Source organism: Aethalodelphis obliquidens, unplaced genomic scaffold (assembly GCF_003676395.1).
Source record: "Aethalodelphis obliquidens isolate GAN/ISIS:26980383/991018 unplaced genomic scaffold, ASM367639v1 scaffold19, whole genome shotgun sequence".
NCBI lineage: Eukaryota > Metazoa > Chordata > Mammalia > Artiodactyla > Delphinidae > Aethalodelphis > Aethalodelphis obliquidens.
This window is the reverse complement of record NW_020837963.1, coordinates 6,541,323-6,566,702: the sequence shown is the minus strand read 5'-3', so window position 1 is coordinate 6,566,702 and position 25,380 is coordinate 6,541,323. Positions and strand designations below refer to the sequence as shown.

At 44.9% G+C, this 25,380-nt stretch overlaps 1 protein-coding gene across 3 annotated transcripts in view; it reads left to right on the top strand.

Moving 5' to 3' along the window:
• Nucleotides 1-25,380, top strand: part of MYO5B (myosin VB) — a 385,273-nt gene that overhangs the window by 21,614 nt on the left and 338,279 nt on the right. Inside the window, exon 1 of one of the 3 annotated variants that reach the window (XM_027118481.1) lies at nt 23,362-23,443. The exons of the other annotated variants lie outside the window; for them this stretch is intronic. Within the exon in view, the coding sequence (XP_026974282.1) occupies nt 23,423-23,443 (21 nt within the window). The 5' untranslated portion in view covers nt 23,362-23,422. Of the gene's footprint in view, nt 1-23,361; nt 23,444-25,380 lie in introns of those variants that run through there. 3 annotated transcript variants of the gene reach the window in all.

Sequence of the window (25,380 nt, the reverse complement as noted above, 5' to 3'; positions counted from 1 at the left end):
TTCCTTCTCTAAGTTCATTCTTCCAAGACCAAGTTCAAACTTTAGCTTTTTCCATAAACCCTGCCTACTTCAGCCTAAAGAACATCTATTCTCTGTAATCTGAAGCAGTTACTGTAAGCGCTCTCCATCCGTAAGTGCTGTCCATCCGTAAGCGCTCTCCATCCGTAAGCGCTGTCCATCCGTAAGCGCTGTCCATCCGTAAGCGCTGTCCATCCGTAAGTGCTGTCCATCTGTAAGTGCTGTCCATCCGTTACTTGGTCTTGGCACTTGCTCATATCTTCCTCTTATGCCTCTGCTCCTGTCATTGGTCTGCACTGTTGTTGGTTTCTTGGGTGGCTGCTTAACTTTTTACGTATTTGCCTCATCTCCTTGACTTATCCAGGAGGACAGAGACCACGCCGAGGGCCTGACACCATGTTATACATAACAGGCACTTGGTACTTGCTCATTTGAAGAGCAGGGCTGCATGGAGATGAGCAGCCAAGCATTTGAGATTCTGGTATTTCTGTAGAGTTTTGAAGGGCCTGGAACATTCTAACCGAGGGGGGACTGGCTGCCAGGAGAGTCTCAGGGAGGCAGGTGCGGTCTACTAGGGGTGCAGTATTCTTGTACCTCTTCACTTCTGAAACAGGAGTAAGAAGAGGATGATGGAAGAGTGCTGAATTTCCTGCACACTCTTCCATTAGGTAAAATGTATGCATTTCTTCCTGCTTACTCTTTTCTGACCTCGTGTTCTAGCCTTTTATAATATAATCTTTTTTTCAAACATCTTTATTGGTGTATAATTGCTTTACAGTGTTAGTTTCTGCTGCATAACAAAGTGAATCAGTTATACATATACATATCCCCATATCCCCTCCCTCTTGCGCCTCCCTCCCGCTCAAGCCTTTTGTAGTATAATCTTAAAGTAAGACAGGAAATATTAAAAACTGACAGTGCTGTTAATGACATACTGTGTGGTTTAGGTGAAAGAACACTGGATTGGCAGTCAGGGCTCAGAATTCTTGTTACATTTATGCCATTTCCTTGCTGTGAGGACTTGGGCCAGTGGCTTCATCTCCCTCAACTTTGTCTTCTTACGTGTTAAATGGAGGCAATTGGGTTTTCCTTACTCTACTGTTGAGAGCAAGAATGAAATTAAAATCGTGGTATGAAGGGAACTTTAAAGAGTAAGGAAGGAGTACTAGACCAGTAGGAGGCATTATGATGAGAAAAGTGAGTTGTGATTAGAAAAATGTAATACAAATTGATGGCTAGGAAATAAAGTTGAATTATAAATGAAATAGGTGTCTACAGACGTCCCCAGTTTATTGCCAGGTTAGATTCTGAAGGTTACTTTAAGTACAGTGTCAGTCTGTTCAGGCTGCTATGACAGAGTACCATAGGCAGGGTGGCTTATAAACAACAGAAACTTATTTCTTTCAGTCCTGGAGGCTAGAAGTCCAGGATCGGGGTACCAGCATGCTCAGGTTCTGTTGAGGGCCCCCTTCCAGGTTGCAGATGGCTGTCTTCTCCTTTTATCCTCACATGGCAGAAATGAGGTGAGAAAACTGTGAGGTGTCTCTTCTAAGGTACTAATCTCATTCATAAGGCTCCATCCTCATGACTTAATTACCTCCCAAAGGCCCTACTTCCTTGTACCATCACTTGGGAGGGTTAGGATTTCAACATGTGAATTTGGAGGGGATGTAAATATTCAGCCCGTATCATTCAGCATTTAGGATCTTTCTCACAGAGACAGTGTTCTAAGTGGTGATCCATTTGAAAAGCAAGCACTGAAAGCCTATTTAACTCACCCTGTATCCAAAGCAGGTGCTGCTGTGGTACACAGATTGTGCACAGAGCTGTTTCTCTGAGAAAATGCCTTTGAAGACGTCTCCTGTCCCTCTTTCATTGCCTGTCCGTCAGAGTCCTGCCTCTAACCTCACTCTTCCTCGTGCTGAGCGTGGGAACTCACTGGACTTTATTTAAAAAAAATGTTTTTTAAACTTTTTATTTTATATTGTATAATTGATTAATAATGTGTTAGTTTCAAGTGTACAGGAAAGTGATTCAGTTATATGTATATCTCTTCTTTTTCAAATTCTTTTCCCACTTAGGTTGTTACATAATATCGAGCAGAGTTCCCTGTGCTATACAGTAGGTCCTTGTTAGTTATTTATCTTAAATATAGTAGTGTGTACATGTCAATCCCAAATTCCCTAACTATCCCTCACCCCCCCATCCTTCCCCCTGGTGACCATAAGCTCGTTCTCCAAGTCTGTGAGTCTGCTTCTGTTTTGTAAATAAGTTCATTTGTATCATTTTTTTTTAGATTCCACATAAAAGCCATATCATACCATATTTCTCTTTCTCTGTCTGACTTGCTTCACTTAGTATGATAATCTCTAGGTCCATCCGTGTTGCTGCAGATGGCATTATTTCATTCTTTTTAATGGCTGAGTAATATTCCATTATATATGTACCACACCTTCTTTATCCATTCCTTTGTGGATGGAAACTCACAGGACTTTAGGTGGAGATGGACCTGCTGTTGATTCTGGCCAGGCTTTCCTTAGTGCCCGTGGCTGCCCAAAACACACAGCTTCTCTGCTGCCTTGTCCCTGGAGCAAATCACTGCTTTTCTGTTATTTTTTGGTAGGTTTTTCAATTAGTGATAGTGGGAAAATAGGAATGGAGTAGTAGTCCTCTGCCTATTCAATATGTTAGTTATGACTGCTTTGGTTGTGAGTGACAGAAAACCCTGCTATCGTGACTTGAACCATCATGGGGTTTATTTTCCACCATGTATAACAAGAAGTGTTGAGGTGGGTAGCCCAGGGCTGATGTGGCAGTTCTGCCTGTTTTACTGTTCTGCTCTCTTTACTTATCTTGAGACTTCACCCTCATGTCAGCATGCCTGCATTCCAGGCAGAAAGAAGGTGGAAGGGTGACAAGCAAAAGGTGCCTTTATGATATATATGAAACTTCATTTTGAAACCATTTCAAACTTACAGAAGAGTTACGAGAATAATCGAAGGAATTCCTGTATGCCTTGGGTTTCAGGTTTCACCAGGTGACCCAGTAATGTGTTCTATAGTAAAGTAAAGGGTTCAATCCAGGATTACATGTTATACCTGCTGCTCGTCACTCTGTCAGTGGTTACCTTCAGTCTAGAATGTTTGCTCAGTCTTGCCTTGGCTTCATGTCACTGTTAGAAAGGCCCTCCATTTGGGGTAGGTATTTTGGGCCAGATACTGTGATGACCACTGCAGCCTCTTGGGTGGCACATTTTGTCTGATTTGTCCTGTTTCTGGTGGTGGTAACTTTGATCACTTCTTGAAGAGTGTGTCGGTTGGGATTCTCCTCCGTGAAGTTACTTTTTTCTCCCTTTTGTAATAAATATTTTGTGAGAAATACTTTGAGATGATACAAATTTCTTTTTCTCGCCTCATTTTCATCTACTAATCTTATCATCTCAATGTCTCTTAAATTTATTTTTAACATTATGGTTACCACATGATGACTTGTTATTACCCTCATTCCTTCTCCATTTATTTGTTGGCGTCTGTTGTAAGGAAGCGCTTTCTCTTCTCCCCATACATATCCATGTATTCACTTACCTGTATGTGCTTGTGAGCATGTATTTTGTTCAGTGGGTTATAATACGTGATGGTCATTCATTTTGGTGTTTAGATTGTCCCAGATGAGGTCCATGAGTGCTTCTTTAAACTGACCTCTGTGTCCTCTTGACACATTCTCATCACTTTTCACCACAACACGTTCCAGACTCATTTTGTGTGTCTCTGCCCAAGCCCAGAATCAGCCGTTTCTCTAAGGAGGTCTGGTTCTTTCAGTGGAGAGCGGCGCTTAAAAACCAGTTTCTGGGCACTGACTGGTTGCTCAGGAGTGTTGCTGCCCCCAGGTCCTTTAAGGGGGACAGAGCTAGGAAATGATTGTGTATACACACACAATCCCATATGCACATGTACACTTAGTTTTTTTTTTAAATTAATTTATTAATTTTTGGCTGCGTTGGGTCTTCGTTGCTGCGTGCAGGCTTTCTCTAGTTGTGGCGAGCGGGGGCTACTCTTCGTTGCGGTGCGCTGGCTTCTCAGTGCGGTGGCTTCTCTTGTTGTGGAGCACGGGCTCTAGGTGCACAGACTTTAGTAATTGTGGCACGTGGGCTCAGTAGTTGTGGCTCACGGGCTCTAGAGCGCAGGGTCAGTAGTTGTGGCATACGGGGTTAGTTGCTCTGCGGCATGTGGGATCTTCCCGGATCAGGGCTTGAGCCCGTGTCCCCTGCATTGGCAGGTGGATTCTTAACCACTGCACCACCAGGGAAGTCCCAAGGGTTTTAACATAAATAGAAGTCCACACCAATACCTTCAAATCCAGGCCAGCCTTGCTTTCCATATTTGTACTCCCTTTCTCTGGGGACTTTGCTTCCAGAGTCTCAACCCTGGGCCGAGCCTGGCTGGAGGACCCCCCACTCACTTGTATCTGGGCTCTGACTGCAGATCTCTGCTTGGGCCTCACCCCTTCCCTCTAGGCTACCTGCTCGTTCAGGCCTCCTGGCTTAACAAAAAATCTTTACTTTGAGATGACTGTAGATTCACGTGCAATTGTAACGGATAATGCAGAGTGATCCTCTGTAGCCTTTAGTCAGTTTCCCCCATTGGCAGTGTCTTGCAGAACTATAGTACAGTGTCACAACCAGTATTTTGTCATCGATACAGTCAAGATACAGAACATTTCCATCACCACAGGGATCCCCTCCTATTTTTTTTTTTTTACAGCCACACCCATCTCCACCTGCCCCCACCCCCTTTTTAACCTCTGACAACAACTAACCGGCTCTCCATTTATAATTTTGTCAGAATATTATGTGTGGAATCATACAGTGTGTGACCTTTTGGAATTGGCTTTTTCTCTCAGCATAATTCTCTGGAGATGTATTTATGCTGAGTGTATTGATAATTCATTCCCTTTTTATTACTGAGGATTATTCCATGGTAAGAATGTACCACAGTTGAACTGTTCACCCACTGAAGGGTATCTGGGTTGTTTCCAGCTAATGGCTATCACAATAAAGCTGCTATAAATACTGGTGTACAGGTTTTTGTGTGTGTGAAGGTAGGTTTCCATTTCTGAGAAACGCCCAGAAGTATGGTTGCTGGGTTCCACGGTTGTGCATGTCGAGCTTTTAAGGAACTGCCAGACGGTGTGAATGAGCCCGTTTCTCCACATTGTCAGTATTTCAGGTTACTTTTTTAAAATAAACTTTTATTTTAGAACCATTTTAGATTTACAGAAAAACTGTGATACTAGAGTTCGTTTGTACCCTATCCCTGGTTTCCTCTGTTAACATCTTATGTTAGTATGCTACATTTGTTACCATTAATAAACCAATATTAAAACATTGAAGTCTATACTTTATTCATATTCCCTTAGTTTTTACCTAGTGTCCAGGCTGGTCCTGGTGTATCTGAGGAGCAGGGGGTTGGGGAAGCCCCAGCTTATTGCAGAGACTGCTGGGGAAGGGGAATTGGGGGAGGGGCCCCTAACGGGGGCAGCTGGCCCTTCCAACCTGAGAGACAAAGGAGATGTAGGGATATTCATGGAAGAGACAGACTGTCTTCTAAAATGCCAGGTGTCAGGAGTGTCCTTCTTTCCCGAGTCTTCTGGAGCTGCAGGCCTCTAAAAGGACCTCAATAAATCACCTTGTCACCAGATTTCCCACTCTACTTCCTTAGCTGTTGAACAGGTTTGACGTGTAAGGATGAAGGCCCTTGGTGTGTTCTGGAAGTTTGAGGAGAGGAAGGCAAATGGAGAGGTCCTGCCTTCCATGCTTTTAGAGATAGTAATGAAACCAAGAGGATCATTCTTAGCTGGGCTGGTGCCTTAGGGGGTTAGCACTTTAATGAGCAATTTATCAATGCAGTGCTGAATAATTTAGAATTAACAAAAAGCCAGCCAAGGCCCCATGTGGTCCTTCATATAAGTACAATCTAAATACCATAGAACCTTGCTTTATGTGAAATTTTACAACTTTCGCTAATGGTTTATTTCTGAATTATTAGTTTAACCTAGACTGTAAGCCCCCAGGGCAGCAGTGGCCTTTATACATAGGTTTTTTTTTTACAAATGATAAAGTGGTTTTGCCTCACAAATGGGGCCAGATGGCAGATGGGCTTGGCTTTATTTATTTTGGAGACTTGAACATTCAAGTTATATATATTGCTTTAAAAAATCGAAAGGAGCCCTAGGCATAGGAGATTGTCTCTTGATTATGGGTCATTGCCTGTCTCAGCTGGGGAAGCAGGGGGAAAGAGGGCTTCTTGGAGGGCATTGGATCTCCAATGAAATCTTAAAGAGCCAGTAGGATTTGGACCAGAGGACAACAGAGGAAAAGCATTTCCATGACCTTTCATGGGGTAATCCACTTCTGATTTGCTATTTGCCTCCAAAGACTTATTTCTCATGTGCTATAGATCAAGCCTCTAGAGGTTGGGACAGTTGACAATCCCTAGATTAAAGAGGGAGGTTGAATAGTATGGAACAGAATGTGGAACTGAGGGAGGATGAATGAAACGGATGCCAGGGGTCCTTACACCCATCACATCAGTAGCTCAAGGCTTCTTGTTTCAGAGGTCAGTACTACAAAGTCTCATACCTTAAAAAAAAAAAAATCGTCCTCAGTATTTGGAGACATGTGATACAAACACACTGCAGGAGGGCACAGTAGTGGCCTTTGAACTTTCAAATTGTGAGTGCATACAGGGCAGCGAAAGCAGAGGGAACCTTGTGCAATACACAGAAAGAATTTTCCTAAGTAAATATAGTAAATTCTTTGGTCTTTGTTCAAACGTACCCACTGGGGCGTGCTTGTCAGGGTAGCAGTCACTAAAAATGTGCTTAGGGGATTTAGTTAACTTGTGTAGGTCTTTAATATCCTTTCCAGGGAGTTCTTCCTTTCAAACTTTCTTGGCTTCTTTTCTATTCACTTAAAAGATTGGAACCATTGATTTAGTATATGCGTTCAAGATTGGCAGTTCTTTCCAAATGAAATAAAACTTGAGATCCAAGACTGTGATCTTCAAAAAGTGAAATGTTGCATACTTGTACTTGGTTTTGCTAAAGATGGGAATGCAGTAGGTTACACCTGGGGGGAAAGCTCCAGTGTCCCCCTTTAGCCATACATTGAGTCCCTATCAGTGGTGTTTTCATGAGACATTTAACTCAATCTAATCTCCTGATGAGGAATGTTATGCAATCAAAATCCTGAACTAATAAGAGGTTTCTCTTGGTAGGGGTGGGAAGTGGGAGTAAGGAGGGAAATTTTACTTCATATTTTATGTACAAAGCAGTTCAAATTTTATTTATTTGCAATGAGCTTGTAATTCTTAACTTGGTACACTCTAATCTATTAGAACTTTAACTTCTGTTTAAACATCAGGTTAAAAAAATTTAACAGATGTGCTTATACCTGTCTTTTCTGTGGCTTAACTGAAAACTAAGCATGGCCATTTCATAAAATAATTTGGGCTTCTGTGACCAACATTGCCCATTAGTCAGGTGAACCCACCTGGGGGATCACTCATAAACTGTGTGGCCAGTAAGTCCTGGGGCCAGTGTGTGTTCTGGGGGAGATACGAATGGCACGCTACCTGATACCTGGCAAAAGGTAATGACTCCTCTGGTAGCTGATAAGAGGACAGCGACAAGTTGTGGTCAGAGTTTAACCATCACTTTGGGAGAAAATGTTTGCTTGTGGATGAACCATCCAAACCTTGGGGTGCAGGAGAGCCATGTGCCAGCCTTGCAGCTTGAGGGAACCGTCTACTGCCTTCCATCAGCTGTCTCCTTACTCTGAGTGGGACCCCTGGGAGAAGGAGAATCTGGCTGGCGCTGATTTTCCAGTTATGTTAAATGTTGATCAGTGGCCTTCTGGTAGATGTGTGTCTCCTGAGTTGGTTACCAGTTAGCCTCCCTGGTGTGTAAACCTGCAGCCATCCCCTCTGGGGGTCCCCGTGCAAGGTGAGGGTCATGCCTGGCACACCAGAGATACTTCAGAACTCTGCCCGATACCTGATGAGCCGCAGCCTGCTCCCCCCACCGCTACCCGCCCAATAGAAGGGTTGGGGGGACCTCCAGGGAGCAAAATACAGCTTGTGAAACAGCAGCGCTGAGTTGACACCTGGTCTTAATGTTTCTTAACCCGGCTTTGGCTCCAACCGGAAGGTACATTTTGTATTTGTCCCTCTTGATAGAAACTAAATTTTAAAAAAAACTAAATTTTAAAAAATCATCACAATTTGAAAATCTTGTTAACTTTATTAAACAGATCTAATTCCACAGGGAGCATTGAGTTACAGACATTCTGTATAATGTACATAGATACTTATCGAGGGGACCTTTCCCTTAAATGAAAGTCCTGTTAAATGGGGCAGGGAGTGCTCAGTCGTCAGTTAAGCTACCTGTCTTCCTCAGGGGATACACCAGTTGCAGGTGGGATGTGTTGGCAGCCATGCCACTAGTGCCATTGGCCCTGCTAGGGCATTACTGCTTGAAGAGATTACCACCCATAATAAGGTGCAGACCTTAGAAGGCACATTTGAGGTCTGAATAGAGGGTGAAAGTGAGACCTAAGTAACTAACTCATAAAGATCACTAGAATACAAGTAGTAATGCAAAAGGTACCCTGCTTAGGAATGGTGAGTCCCCTGACAGCCAGCTTCTGTGGTCCAAGTCCTGCATGAGGATCTATTGGCCTTTTCATCTAAAACCTAAAAGCATCACTAAAAACCATCTTGTGGTTTCAGGCAGAAGAGAGACACTTAGTTTCCTTGAATGTTTCTTTGCCTGGAATGTTACACCTGAAATAGTGTGAACTATTTTGTGATGCTGTTTGTGTTAAAAATAGTAGGTTCTGTTCCTGCCCACATGGCTATCATATGAAGTTTATAGAATTCAGCTCTGGAAGGGACGTTAGAGGCCATCTGATCTGTGTTTTGGAATCTCAGAGCGCATCTGAGTTTGCATCACGCTCATGTCTCCTCTCTCCTCTTGTCCCTCCCATAAGCAGAGTAGCCACCTAGAGTCTAGGCCAGCTCCGTGGGTTACTTGTTCTTCCTGCTGCGGCCTGAACAGTCCTGGTTTGTGAGAGGTGCCTGGTCTCTGCTGAATGGAGGGCTTTTTAGAAGGAGATGCTGACCGGACCTGGGACTCTGTTTTTTTGTTAGGAAAGGTGCTCACAATCCTATCAGAAATGCAGTGCAGAGAGTTTCCCAAGGTATCAGGCACCTCGGCTGCTGGTGGGGGACTAAAGATAATGAAATAAGATAGGAGGGGAAACTAAGATCATGTGCCCCAGGAGAGTCATCTAGACGTGCTGCCAGGGCATCGCCTCCTCCCTTGACGTGATGGGTTGAGAAAGTAGAATGGCCTTGCAAATGAAGTGTGCAGAGCTGGGCCGACGTTGGACAATGCTGGGGAGGGAAAAACCAGAACACGCATGGGGCCCCTGCTTGCCAATCTCCTGGGAGAGTGGCGGGCACACAGGGGAAAGACATCTCTCTGAGTGAGTGGGGGCCAACCTCGTTAACCCCTCACTCTAGTTCTACATCAGGGTGGATTAATTCTTATGCGTGACTTTTCTTCTTTTTGGAGAGTAAACAGGTGGGATGGGGAGAAAGGAGTAAATATAAGCAGGCTTGGCTGGGCTTCTCATTCGCTGGAGGTCTCACTACATGAGGTCTTAGATTATCTTGGGTCTTGGAAAGCTGACACCCTTGGTAGCAATCTGTTTCAGAGGATCTGCTGATTGCACTGCGTTCCACGCACTGTGTTCCATGAAGTCATTTTTGTTATTACTTACAGTTGCGTGAACACTGACCAAAAAAATCATTGAAATGTAAAACGTGGTTGCCTTGAGCAGTTTGTAAAAGGGGATCTCTGCCAAGGGCCCTTTGCTTTGCCCGTGGATGTTGCTGTACCCGGATATGTGAGGGGGAGAAGCTGCCCTGGTGGAGTGGGATCAGCTGTGAGAGGTTTGCACAGCCAGGAGACGCGTCTTCCAGTCGCCTGGGTGGTGCGCTGCTGACCTCTGGGTTGCAGACGATGCTGCCTCTGAAAGGCTGGCACGGTGCAGGGTCCGTGGACCCTCTGTGGTCTGATCTGATCTCCTCCAGCATCAGCCCATGAAGGGGATGTACTTCAGGGGTTGATGTGATGTGGTTGAGGGCTTCTAGAATATGACACAGATTTCCTGACGGTCTGGGGTTTGCCTTCTCTCATGGGTTCCTCGGGGCTGCGGCTGAGCAGTGTTGGCAGTCGTAACTAAATTTGCTCTTTACAGGCAAGGCATCCTCTGTGGAAAGGCTGTCCTCACTAGGAGATTGCGTGGGCTTTCCAGATTGTTTAACAGCATATTAGACATTCTTCTGCTGTCCTTAACGTGCAGCGTCAAAATTGGGCACAGGGATTCCTACCCTGAGTGGTGGTGACATTCAGCAATATGCTAGCGTTTGGCAGGAACTTGCTTGGGATGGGGCGGTGAGGGGTGGTTCCGAAGGTTGTCTTACTCTTGCAGTTGCTGTCGAAGAATGTTAAGTGCAGAAGTGTTAGAACCTGATTCAAAGAGAGTTTGGGCCAGGCAGAACAGTTTCAGAAAGGGCCCTTGCCTGCAAGATGGAAACACAGAATTTGAGAATGTGTGAAGCCTCCTTGCCAGGGGCGACCTCTCGGGAAGCACTGCAGCTGGAAAGGTGGCCATCTGCCTGGCCTGCAGGCTACCTTGTATGTGGTCATTTCCATAAACCAAAAAAAAAAAAGAAGATGCCAAACCAGTTTAGCAAAAATCTGGTGGCCCTGCCCTTGGCTAGTTTCCTCAGCCTCCCAGCTTCCTCAAGTGGGCATCTTCTAATTCTGAACAGAACAAAACAACATAACACTTCATGTTCTGTTTTTCCTTTAGAAACTTTCACCTCCGCCTCTGGTTTGGCAGCTGGGAGGGGGCTCCCGTCCCAAGAGCCGTGTCTGACAGTGTTCAGGACCCCGGAGTTCTTGACCATGGATGCTTTCTGGGGTCACTGATGTCTCTACGTCAGGGGCTGGGGGAAGCTGAGGCGTCAGGGCTGCACATGTGTTCCACAGTCTGATTTTTTGAGGGAGAGGTGGGATATGATAAGAGCAGTGACTCTTGGGCTCCCGGAAACCAGGCCTTATTACCATCCCCTTCCTCTAAATCCCTTCCGTGTCTGTGGTCTAGTCACACAGTTGAGTGTGTGGGCGTGTGCTCTTTGCGGGGGTGAGAGGAAGGAGGGTTCTTCGTTTAATGTGAGATCATCTTTTTTCTCAGCCAGATCGGGAGCTCCACAAGGGGGCAACCGTGACCTTAGTGCTTTGTGCCGGACCCCCAGATTGTAAGTCCTGTACTGTAAGAGGGACACGGACCAAGTGAAGCATATCTTGAGCAGAAAGGCCAGGGCGCTGAGGGGGGCAGGAAACCAAACCATGTGAGAAATGGTTGAAATGTTTCAGGGCTTCTTCTAGAGAATGAGTTCAGAATGGGCTGCTGTTGGTAGTTGGGTGTGGGCACTGGGTGTGAACACTGTCTCCACATGTTCTGAGCTTAGCGTGGGACTGAGAGTGCAGTGGGGAGGGACGGGGAGAGTTGATGTAATTGAGGATTTACTCTGTGCCAGCCTTTAAGATGTCATTTCCTCTCGCTGAGGTCACAGCTGTGACTAGTGGGTGAAAGTCTCAGGGAGAGAGATTCCAGCCCAGTCTAAGACATGACTCTCAGAAGACTGGAACGGTCTACCAACCGCTCCCTTGGGAGTGCTCACACGGGAGCTGGCTGGCCTTCCGTGGGGAGTGCACCCGCTCCATGGCTTGTCCACAGGATGTGTTCAGTTAGGACCATTCTTTCCTGAGATAGTCCTTACTTTTGGGGGATTAAAATGTCTATCCTTTTGGAGGATGTTGCCGACGGTCTCTGAAGTTAAGTAAATATCAACTGGTCCATAGATTCTCCTTTAGAGATTATGGCTGCCTCCTAAGCCCTGTGTGTAAGACCCCTTTCAACACTGAGGTCCTATGGCTGTGGCCTCTGTAAAGGTGACTCTTAGAGAGCCTGGTGTAAATGGCTGCTAAACGTTAAAAAAAAAAAGAGCTGTTCGTATAAAATAGAATTGCCAGGAGAGCAGTTATCCTGGATTGAGCCCAAGTTAGGGATGTAGGTGCACACCTGGCAGACCCTACTGTCGCTTCTGCTTCTGTCTTTACATTGGATATTCTTTTTCTTTTCTTGGCATACCTCATTTTATTGTACTTCATAACTTCATAGTGTTACATTTGTTTTGTGTTGTTTTTGAATTTTTGAATTTTATTTTTTTATACAGCAGGTTCTTATTAGTCATCCATTTTATACATATGAGTGTATACATGTCAGTCCCAATCTCCCAATTCATCACACCACCACCACCCCTCCCCCGCCACTTCCCCCCTTGGTGTCCACACGTTTGTTCTCTGCATCTGTGTCTCAATTTCTGCCCTGCAAACCGGTTCATCTGTACCATTTTTCTAGGTTCCACAAATATGCGTTAATATATGGAATTTGTTTTTCTTTTTCTGACTTACTTCACTCTGTATGACAGTCTCTAGATCCACGCACGTCTCTACAAATGACCCAATTTCATTCCTTTTTATGGCTGAGTAAGATTTCATTGTATATATATACCACATCTTCTTTATCCATTCATCTGTCGACGGGCATTTAGGTTGCTTCCGTGACCTGGCTATTGTAAATAGTGCTGCAATGAACATTGGGGTGCATGTGTCTTTTTGAATTATGGTTTTCTCTGGGTATATGCCCAGTATCATATTGGCTTCTTTCACATAGCAATATGTATTTAAGCTTCCTCCATGTCTTTTCAAGACTTGAGAGCTCATTTCTTTTTGGTGTTAATATTCCACTGTCTGGAATTTATCCACTCACTCTCTTAAGGATATCTTGGTTGCTCCCAAGCTTTGGTAATTATGAATAAAGCTGCTACGCACATTCATGTGCAGGTTTTCATGTGGACATAAGTTTTCCACTCATTTAGGTAAATACCAAGGAGCACGGCTGCTGAATCCTATGGCAAGAGTATGCTTAGGTTTTGTAAAAAACAGCCAAATACTTAACGTCATTTTCATCTACCGAACAAGTACATAAAATTCACCGTTTTGCAACGTTAAGGCCCACATCTCACAGTAAAGGTTATGCCTTTAGCTTTACTTACCTAGGTATAAAGTGCCCCAATACATTCTAGGAAAGAGTTTCCACACTGCGTCTCAGTATACAGCATTTCCATTTTGATGACAGAGCCAAAGGCTAGGAGTCTACCTTGACGTCTCTTTCCATCACCTCTCCCGTCCCAGCCACTGCCAAGTTCCATCACTTGTACTCAAGTCCAAGTCAGTGCTGTCTTTCACCTAAGCCACAACGACCCCCTTGTAACTGATCTCTCCACCTCAACTCCTGCCCCCCAACCACTCGCCACAGTGTAGCCAGAATGAGTAATTAAATCTATGTTGAATCGTGCCACGCCCCTCTTTAAAAACGAACAATTGATTCCCTTTGAATATAGGATAAGATCCAAATTTCTTACCTCACCAAAAGGCCCTAAGTGACCCTATTTACGCCTATTTCCCTATCTTCATATCAAGCCCCCTCTACTGTTATTTACAGCGTTCCTGCCCCTTTGACCTTTCCTACAGTTCTTTCAACATTACAAGCTCTTCCCTACCTTGGGCCTCTGCACTAGCTTTTCCCTCTGCTTGAAACAGACTTTTCTCCCTGACTCCAGCTGAGCTCCTTTCCCTCAGGAGCTTCTTCGCATCTCTTGCTTTCTAAATGAGGCCACCCTCTCAGGTCTGAAATAGGTACTCCTGTTGTTCTTGCGTCATCCTCTTCTGTTTCACTTATACCACCCATCAAATTGATCATCTCACATTTATCTGTGTACCGACTTAGTGTTTGCCCCGCCCACTAGACCAAAAGCTATGAGGGCAGAAACTATGTCTGTTTTGTTTACAAGTGCATACCCAGCGCCTGGTACAGGGTGAGCACTTAAATGATGGTTGAGTTAAAGAACTGATTGAACAAATATGGAGCTTGGTTTTTTGGTTTTTTAATTCTCAATCGGAATTCACTAAAACTGTACAGAATTCTACAGAACTCTACAGAATTCACTAAAACTCTACAGAAAAACTTCGGAGATTTTACTCTGTATAACAAAAGAAGTTCCCACAACTAAATGCTGGTATTCTCATAGGTGGAAATAAAGGGTAGCAGAAGCATATCTAATGTGGAAGGGTGCACACAAAGCCATTTCCCTGAGAACATTAGCTCTAGGTACCAGGGACCAGGAGGGAAGGGACCAGAAAGTAGTGAGTTCAAAGTCATCAATAAGCGAGTTATATTAGTTTGATATGATAAGGTCTTCTTGGACCCATGTGTCTAACGCAGAAACAGTCTCTGGCATATCAGATACACAGGTATTTATGGCACAAAAAAGGTAGGGAAAAGAAAGATCACTGAGTCTCCCATTGGCTCACATGTGGATACTGCCAGGAACCTCTAGACCCTCAAGCAAATTTGCCCTTTCCTACACCAGCACCTCAGCTGGGCAGGTGAACCTCTACTCCCTGCTCTTATATATTTAGACTTTCCACCTCCTTTTCTATCTTCTTGGCAAAGCCATTTCTGACCCTTAGGAACCAGAATTACGCCTTTCCCTTGTGTGAAGTTCTTACTACATGTACTGTTCATGCAGTTTACAATTTAATCATCAATTACCTTTGTAAATGGACAGGCTCCTATAATAGGGAATGTACCTGGGGAGACCCCTCAATATCACCTGGTCCAAAGTCCTCATTTTGAAGGGAAAATCCCAAGGCGCATGGAGGTGACAGATTTAGCCAAGGTCAGAGTCCAGGGTTGAGAGCACTAAAATGGGAATGTCAGTTGCCCAGCTCCCAATCTAAGCCTGCCTGGTCACTGTCTCCCCAAGGAGTCAGTGTGCTCTGAGGAAGGAGCTATGTTATAACCTCTTGACGTGTGGAGAAGCTTGCCGAATATCTGATGCCTAGCTAAGAATGATAATGTGTATGGATCACCACGAAGCTCAGATTACACGTAAACGTGCACCACGTGTCTGCTCTTATCCTCACCATTACTCGGCGTTTCCAGAGAAGAGCTGGCTGCACAAAGCACTGTCATTCTACAGCTCCTCTCATGCGTGAAGAACAACCGCAAGAGACAAAGAGAAAGTTTAAACTCATTACCCTGGGTAGACTCTCAAGGAAGTAAGATGGGTTTGTCTAGAGCTGTCATTCACTTCTGGAACTAAACAGACCCTAGTTGAGATACAGTCAGCCTCAGAGTTAGGTGAACCAAACCCACAGCTAAGCACAGGCAGAGCTCCTCTGACCTTCGGAAAGACCTAAGAAATCAGGCACAAGTTTTGGTGCGACATATATTCCTCCCTCCCTGTGTTGTCAAAAAAAAAAAAAAAAGAAAAAAAGATGCCTTCCTTCACTTTCTGACTTGGATATGTAATGATTTCAGTCCTTGCAGAAAACTTTTCATACATTCCAACCAGCTGGCATTTTCAAAGTGCTTCCACATGCTTATTCCCCTCCTTGACCCCCATAACCATTTTCCAAGGCTGGGCCTAAACTTGGAACCCAGGAAACCTCAAGCAGAGAGAGGTTAAGTGCCATCCAAAGTCACCCAGCTCAACAGCAGCAGAGCCCAGGCTTCCAGCTCCCGGTTGCTCTCAGAGCGCAGCGCATGGTCACATCATCTGGCTTCTCACAGAAGGAACGAAATTGGGTCATCTGTAGAGATGTGGATGGACCTAGAGACTGTCATACTGAGTGAAGTAAGTCAGAAAGAGAAAAACAAATATCGTATATTAACGCATACATGTGGAATCTCGAAAAATGGTACAGATGAACCGGTTTGCAGGGCAGAAATAGAGACACAGATGTAGAGAACAAATGTATGGACACGAAGGGGGGAAAACCGCGGTGGGGTGGGGATGGTGGTGTGCTGAACTGGGAGATTGGGATTGACATGTATACACTGATGTGTATAAAATTGATGACTAATAAGAACTTGCTGTATTAAAAAAACAACAACAAAAAGCCAATATGAAAAGGCTTCATGTTGTGTGATTCCAACTATAAGCCATTCTGGAAATGCAAAATTATGGAGACAGTGAAAATATCAGTGGTTGCAAGAGGTTAGTAGGAAGGGAAGGATGGTTAGGGCAGTGAAACTACTCTGTATGATACTGTCATGGTGGACACATGTCATTATACATTTGTCAAAACCCATGAAACATAAAACACTGAGAGTGAAACCTAAACTCTGGTCTTTGAGTGATGTTAACAGCTGATGAGCCTGCACTGACATGCGATGTACCACTCTTGAGAGGGTGTCGATCATGGGGAGGCTGTGCGTGTGTGGAGGCAGGAGGCACATGGGAGCTCGCTGTACTTTCTGCTCAATTTTGTTGTGAATCTAGAGCTGCTCTAAAATTGAAGTCTACTTAAGGCGGCGGAAGGCATAGGAGATTGTGGTGCTTGTGTACTGATGGTAGATGTCTCCTAAAAGTTGATTTTAAATACGAAATATATCTTCTTTTAATCCATGTTAAATAGTTCTGGAAGCCCAGTGGACTGGCTCTGGGTAGTTGAGTGCTGGTTAATTTGGCTTTGAATTGGAACAGTCTGAAGGCTCTGTTGAGGCTGTGGTCCCAGAAAGGCATGGGACCTCACTGGAACCTCTCTCTTTGTGCATGACCACAGCAGGTGCCATTTTATTCATTTATTTCCTCTTCTAGTTCCTGCTCTTGGCCTGTTAGTATGAAAGGACTTGAAGTTAACTTTTAAAAACACATTAGGGACTTCCCTGGTGGCGCAGTGGTTGGGAATCCACCTGGCAATGCAGGGGACACGGGTTTGAGCCCTGGTCCAAGAAGATCCCACGTGCTGCGGAGCAACTAAACCCATGTGCCACAACTACTGAGCCTGTGCTCTGGAGCCCGCAAGCCACAACTACTGAAGCCTGCGCGCCTATAGCCCGTGCTCTGCAACAAGAGAAGCCACCAGAGTGAGAAGCCTGCGCACCGCAACGAAGAGTAGCCGCCGCTCGCCACAACTAGAGAAAGCCCGCGCACAGTAACGTAGACCCAACGTAGCCCAAAACAAAACAAAACAAAACAAACCCACCATTTAAACTTAGCTTGAAGTCATCTCTGACACTGCGATCCTTCCTATTTCATAAAGCATTTTTAGATCTATTTGTCTCGGTTTCTGAGATTCCGTTTAGTGCTCAGAAATTCTACCTCTCATAAACTAGTCAGAGAGGAGGTCACTTTTCTGATTGGTAAAAAGACAGTTGCCAAGTCTTATGTAAACACACTTAGCTTTTTCCTCTTCCGTTTTGCACCTGCTCTGATAGAAGAAATAGGATGAAACAACTCACTGCGTGTATTGGGAGAGCCAGGCAAAGCAACCTAATGACTCTTCTCTGAATAATTTGGGAGCATCAGGACTCTTTCATTAGAATGTAAATAAACTGCTGGAAGGTGGTTAGAAGCAATGGTGAGTGTACAAACATTAGGAAGATTTTAACTCAAAATATTGAGGGTGAGATGAAAAAACTTTTACCCAAGGATTACCAAGATACACATAGCTGGTTGAATACAGGCACTTGTAGTCCTTTTAAATCTTGCCCTAATATGGGTCGTATTTTAAAAGATGGTAAGAATGCTGGTTAAAGTTATATTAAGCTCTACTAATGAAGAGCTTTGTTTTAGTTAAAGGCTAAATATATTTAGTTAAATTTATACCAGAAGAGATAATTCTTAGCTCACTGTGCATACATGAAATGAAGTCTAGCTGTTTGTGCCACACGATTGCTTCTTACCTGGAGTGATTGCAGCTACTGTTTATGGAGTGTCTCCTCATGTCAGAGACATATACGTTGATGCATATAAATTTGGAAAAGTGTTTTTTTCTAACTTTTATTTTTTACATTAGTCTGTGAGTTAAAACCACTAGAAGAAGAGCTGCCATTGGGATTAAGGTCTGTCTGCTCTACAGCAGACCTTTCCAGTCTGTTCTGCTACCTCTTTACTGTGCTACAAGCAAAGTACTTGGAAGACAGACTTGTGAGTGCTGGCCTTATAAACCTAAGTGTACAACTTAATAGCTAGTGTCAGGCAGGGTTGTAGCAGAACCACCTTGGACAGGTGAGAATTTACTCATTCATTCCAGGGCCTCAAACAGGCCTTGCTGTGACTAATTCCAGTCACTCCTACCTCACTGTGGCCTGTCCCAGTTAGAAGTGCTTATTAAACAAGCTAATGGATTATTAATCTGTGCTTTTGCTTGTTAAGCAGTTTGAACTAAATGCCCTCATGGTACTTCCAGATAATAGGTAACAGATGTGAACTCAGACTGATGTTTGTAGACTAGACACAAGGCACCGAGATGGTTGAGGACTCTCCCAAGGTCTTTGAGCCCCACCTTGACTTTACCACCTGAACTCTGCCTGCTTCTCCCCAACATGCTGGCGGACTCGGAGTTACCGTTACTAATCAAGGAAGGCATGGTGGAGCGTTAACGGTTCAAAGTTTAAGAACCAAGGGGGCCAAATTTAGCAAACAGAAAGGGGATTCTTGCCCTCAGTGTCATGTGGTCGTGGATTGTCAGACGTTTCTTGTTGACTTTTTGGGTAAGCTTTAAAATTTTTCACACAATCAATATAATTTGGTAAAAATACAAACAACATAGGGATCTCTGGAATAAGAAGTGAAGCCCACGTGCCCATATCCCTCCTTTCTCAGAGGCAACCTCTGTCATTCTCCAGGCACGCACACCTACACACACACACACACACACACACACACACACACGTGTAGAGGTTCTGCATAAATAAGGCAGGCTTTGTGAGGCGACCGCACACCCATGGAGCCCTGGCCCTGAAGGGACCCTTGTGTTCACAGAGCCTAGGGAAGCTGACTGCCCTTGTCGGGGTTCAGCCAGGTCCTTGGCCTCACGGGCATCTTGCTGTACCAGCTGATCATGTGCTTCCTGACGGTGGGAAGGTACGGATGGTGGTGGAGATGTGTTCCAAGGCTGCAGGAGTTGGGAGGCAAGGATAGTGTGGTCTTGTACACAGGCTTTGCTCAAATCCCCACTCACAGGCTGACGTGGTTTTATTTTTTTATTTTTTATGTTTTTGCGGTACGCGGGCCTCTCACTGTTGTGGCCTCTCCCGTTGCAGAGCACAGGCTCCGGATGCGCAGGCTCAGCAGCCATGGCTCATGGGTCCAGCTGCTCCGCGGCATGTGGGATCTTCCCGGACCGGGGCACGAACCCGTGTCCCCTGTATCGGCAGGCGGACTCTCAACCACTGCACCACCAGGGAAGCCCTTGTTTTATTTTTATAAGGAAAACAAAGTATTTTTCCCAGGTTGCTGCTATGCTTATCAGTTGCCAGAATATATTCCATCCTTTAGGAGTTTCTAATATTCTACGTCCTGCGTTATTATTAAGATAACATTTCTCATTGCACACAGGGTCCCTCCTAGCTTGAGAGTCACTATTTTGAAGTGAACACTTGGGGCATTATATTTTGGTGCCTTCCATAAGACATCCTTAGTTTTAACCTCCCAAACAATGAACATGACCATACTCTTTTTACTGAAATTAGAGTGTATAAAATGCAAATGTGCCACGTTATCCTTTTGGGTAAGCTGGAACGTTAGGTGATTAATTTGCGCCATAGGACGTCGATATTCTTGTGGAAGACCTAATCAGAAACTCACAATTACTTTATAGCCCTGACAATGAGACGACTACTTCAAATCTGCATTACCATGCTACTGGTAATAATTTTAGTTTGAGTTCCTGCACTTTTATAAGGGAAATAAACTCTAGTTGCTGCTTGCCTCAGAGTGGAATCCAGAATTCACCAATGTATGAACAAAGGGCATGAGTAACTTTCCAGTGTGACGTTATTTTTGTTTTTTAGTTTTGCAGAATACGTGTTTTTGATGAACACCAACTAATATACATAGATTTGACACCCACTCTATGTAGGTTTTAAGAACCCCAGTATCAGAACTTAGGAAATGATTATTTTAGGTTTTCTGAGTCGTAAATTCAAGGTATAAATCACAGTAAAACATTTTAGGCAGGTTTCTTTGGTCATTTGGGCCTGTGGGTGGTGGTGTACAGGGATCACCTGTTCTCATGTGGTTCTTACCTGGGAAAACTTGTGGTGTCAAGACCTGTGGGCAGTCAGTCTTGTGGTGATCGGGGTAACGGATAATGCTTTAAGCTCCTTTCTGGTCTCAGTGCTTAAGGTTTTAGTCAAATCTGAAATAAAAATCACTAAAAAGCTGTCCTTGGAATCATGCTGAAAGCAGTGGCACCTCATTTGCTAGACTATTACCTGTCATCTTTCATCTCTCTCAATATAGGAGGGATGTCTTTAGTTTCTTAACCCAGACTCATCATCCCTGAATGTTCCGTACAGGTTCCAGTGAGGGAGTACTTTCTCTGTGGGTCAAGCCCTGGGACACCCAGGGAAGCCTCTGAGATTCTGTGAAGCAGCTTATGCTGTATGACTAGGCAGGTGGCTTTAATTAATTGCCTGCCATCTCAGCAGGAAATAAGGGGGCGCTCAACCAGGACACGGGGTCAGCAGGCTGTGCTTTCCACAAGGTCCTGAAAATTGAACTGCTGTATAACGTGTTGGTCTTCAGCTGAAGAACTGCGGTCCGGAGAGGACTTCCTCGTTATGATGACTCAGCTCTCCCGTGTACATAATTCTTCATTCCAATTACCGCTCTCAGCATGCCTCCAGCTTTCTTAGATCAGAGGCCAAGGAGGATTTGAACTGGGTGGGTGTTCCCCTGGGACACGGGCTCTCTGGGGGGGCAGGGGGCGGTTTGGTGCATCCCTGGAGCTGGAAGGTAGGCTGAGGAAGCTGGAACCCAGGAGTTGGTGGGATTCAGAGTGGACCCTTCCCCAAAGAAGCTTAGCAGATCCCCCAGCAATGCCAGGTGACCAGGTCAGAGAGCTGATCTCCCTCACATCCCTTGAAAATTATGTACTCCAGTGGTCCAAAACAGAGATCTCTGATACAGTCCAGTCCTAGCTCTGCCCAGGCTTTTTAACAAATCAGGGTTTCAGAAGGGAAACTAACACATATTAACTCTTACTAGGATCAAGTGTTTTTCCTGTGACACTGAAAATTTTCTTTTATTGGACTTCGCATATGTGTATAATTGTGGCAGGGAAAAAATAATGAACTAAATCAGCAAATACAATATTATAGTTCAAAAAAGGAAAACAGTAATGAATTAACATTTTCAAGTCATATTAATGCCTTTTTTTACAAAAAGGAAGAACAACACATTAAGAAACACTTGCAAATGAGTGGACCTATGAGGTTCAGAGTATGATTGCACGTGGAGTGATGGCATTGAGGTCACTCGAGCTAGATCTGACAGCAAAGCCCACCAGTATCCAGGAAGGCCTGATAATAGAATTTTAGGATTCGATCTTGAATCATGATCCTTGGGATTTAGACTCTTCACGAGGGAGCTGAGACCCAGAATGACTGACACCTCTGGGTGAAGTAGGGGGTCCACTGTTTACGGGAAGAATTCATGGTGGGTACAGTGTGATGGAAATTCCTTATCCTTGGAATGTCAGACTGGCATGCCAACCCAGTCTGACGTCTTGGCATGTTTCTTTATTGGAGCTGTTTTCGCTGTGTGTGGAGGTATGGTGGGTGGGAGGGAGGTGTGTGGGGGGGGTTAGGAAGAACAATAAAGCGGAAGCAAAACTGAACCCTGGAATAAAAAGGAAGCCAAGATGTCTCTGAATCAGATCCAAGGAAAGACTGGAAGCTTGTTTTAGGAGACAGCATCCAAGGCAGGCATCCAGGGGGTCACAGGCAGGCTCCTGAAAGCTGAACTTGAAATTTTAACTTTAAAACCTGGTGCACGTGCTTTCTAATGACTGTGAGCCTTTTAGGGGCACAGTGTATTCATATATGGAGGGCACCTGAAAGCAGAGGTAGGCAGGGGGCTGTAGAGTCGTAGTAGTATAGTTTTATCTCTGGTTATGGGCAGTGGCATTTTTCACACCCATGAGTGCTGGTAACCGTTTCCACCCCTTGTCTGCCCCACAGGATCCTAGGATTTGGCAGCATAGTTATCGAGCTCCTTAGGAGCAGATCCCTAAATATTTCGTGTTTATGTGTCCGTGTGCCAGATATGCGAGAGAGATGAGGGATGGAGCAGGGCCTTTTCTAAAGAAGCTTCTGATCCTGTGGGGGAGATTAAACCCACAAATATGGGACTGTGTGCCAAGTGCTGTGACAGAGGCCTGCACAGGGTTCTGATGAAAGGTATCTCAATGAATCGAGTCAGGGAAGGCTTCCTGGAGGAGGAGACACTTGATCAGAGACTTAGAGGACATGGTAACTAGGCAGAAAAGGGAAGAGTGTTCTGGGCAGTGGGAAGAGCATGTACAGAAATAAGAAAGCAATGTGCACTCAGGGAAGTGGCAATGGTCCAAAATGTCTGGGGTCTCAGGGATGGGGGGCAAGAAGTGGTAACCAGTGAGGTGGGTGAGGTCGTTGGCACTGGGGTCAGGAAAGGTCTTGTGTGCTACCTAAGATGTCTGGATTTTACCTGAAGCAATGGGGAGCCCTAAATGGAACTTAGAGTCAATTTCATCCCTAGCATATAGGGTCCATGCGCATGGGGACCATGTCTGTTTGGTTGACAGCTGTATCCTCAGGGCCGTGAATGGTGCCTGACACACAGTAGTTGCTCAGTGAACGTCATGAGCTTCGTATAGTAAACAGAGCCGTGTGCCGTGTGGGGGGTTGGAGGCACTGGCAAGGGTGCTCATCAGGAAGTCACTGGAGTAGTTCAGGTGACTCAGGAGGGAGCAGTAGTGGTGATTAGAGGAGAAACCTGCTTTGAGAGCGGTTCCAGGAAGACTTGCAGACTCACTGGGTGGGGCAGGTACAGGGAAAGAATCAAGGATGACTCCCAGGATTCTGACTTGGACACTTAAAGAAGGGAACCCAGTGTGGGGAAGAAGAGGGGCGGGGGAGGATGGTGAGTTGTTCGGGGCAGGTTGGGTCGAGAAGTCTGTGGAACAGCTGGTGGTCCTGACCTTCAGGCCTTTAGACATCCAGTTCTACAGCACAAGAAGGAATTCCAGGCTCGAAATGGGGATTTAGGGTTTCATCAGGGATGAGGTAGGATGGAAACTGTGTCTGTAAGCTGTCACTTCCCTGAGTGTGTAGACGGAGATAAGATGGCGGCCCCCAGTGGAACCCTGTGAAATGTTGATGGAGGGAGGACAAGTAAGTGCGGGGGGCCGAGGGAGGGGAGCAGATCACGCTCTTGTGGAAAAACAAAAGCACGGAATCATATGAAGTAAAACGTCTGCCCCTTCCCTTTCCCACCTTATACCCTCCCCAGAAGTAGCTACAGAAGACATTTTGTCCTATATCCTTCCAGCTGTTTTCTGTGCCTAAACAAGCCTAAATATGTGTGCTTTTTATTTTTATCCAGATGGATTTGACTTTTATAACATCCCCTTCAGTTCTAAGAATCTATGAGTCATGCAGAAAAACATTTAGAGAGATCCCATAAAAATACAGGTTGAGTCTCATGGCTGAGTTAATTCAGATTTAACAGCCCTTGGTGAAAGTACAGAATTGTAAGTGTTATCCAAAACAGCAACATCTAGATGACTTGGTGGTGTTTGTGCTTCTTCACTGAACACATGTGGACGCAGGGTGTGGGGAGTGTAGCCCTGCACTCCGCTTCACCGCCTGGCTCCTTCCTACCTGCTGTTTGTGTTGTGGTGCACGGTTCACTGAGGTTGCCAGGCGAGCCCGGGCTCCTGGCTGCACTGAACTGAAGCAGGTTCACGCAGGAGGTCTCCAGAGGCAGCGAGGTCACCCGAGGGCAGGCCCCAGGTTTGCTTGTCTCTAGCCATCTGTATCCCCTATAAGAAAAGGGCTTCCCAGAGGAGTCCTTCTTCTTGGCCAATAAGACTATGCCATTCACGGGCCGTGTGACCTTGCGCAGGTGCCTTCATCTGTCTGGGCTTTGGTTTTTCCATATCTAAAATGAGAAGCTTGGACCAAGATCTCTAAGATTGTGTCTGGCACAAATATTTCAAGACAGCTGGCCCATCTACTTGCTATAGGTTAGACCGAGTGAAGGTTGAGCATGAAAGTATATTGAAAAAAGACCGCATACCATGTACTTTGCCCTCAGTAAATCATTATTTGAGCTACTGTCTTACATCACCTTTTCTACCTTCTAGGGAAGTGGTATGGTAATTTGTATACCGGGAACGGCTGCTCCTTTAATTTAAAAAGCAAAGAAAAAGTTAAAAAAAAAAATGTAAAGAGCCAGGCAGGAAGTGTTTTGAAGTGTGTCGGTTTTTGGTAAATGGTTTCTTCCATCAATGTCACAGGCACCAGTGAAGGCCAATGGTGTAACAAGTCTGAAGGTTTAATTAGAACGGCTTTTGAGTTTTTAAAACACCACCATAGTGGAAAACCATTCATTTTTTTCCCCCCTGATATGCCTTAGTATCCTTCAAATGACATTTTTTCTTTGTTTGCAGAAATCTTTTTTTCTGGGACTTCCACTGTTAAGTTAAATTCCAACCTCTTATGACTTCGGTTAAGGCTGGTTGGATAATCTTTTTAGAGATTTTGTTGTTGTTAGAATACAGTTTTTAAACAAATGGAAAAATACACTTTTTATGACAAATGAAATACATTTCGAAAGCTCTTTCCATCAACATTTTTAATTTAAAGACCTCACTTTTGGGGATGATCCTAGGGGATTGCTGCTCTTAAAACCTTTAAAGACACCTGAAAGTAGGTCACTTTGTAGTCATTCTAAGATTTGCATCCTGGCGGGAGCTTCAACTTCCCTCTGTGCTGAGAAAGACGTGAAAATTCCGCAGAAACTTTCTCCTGCGGGAGGTACTTAATTGCGACCTCTCCTGGAGTTCCCTATTTTAAGGTAACTAATAGATCTGTTGAAAGTAAGTATCAAGCCCTGATGTGTCCTCGACACTGAGGGATTTGAGGGCCTGTGGGTTTGGGTCCTGCTGCCGGAATCTTTACTGGCACTTGGACTCAACCAGCCCGTGCATGTTGTCCTCTGAAGGCCTGGCGGATGTGTGTGGGGTGTGTTTGGATGAACCGTGTGCATCTCTTAGGTCCTTTCTAGGTGTGGCAAAGAGCTGTAAGAATGTATAATCCACGTGCTT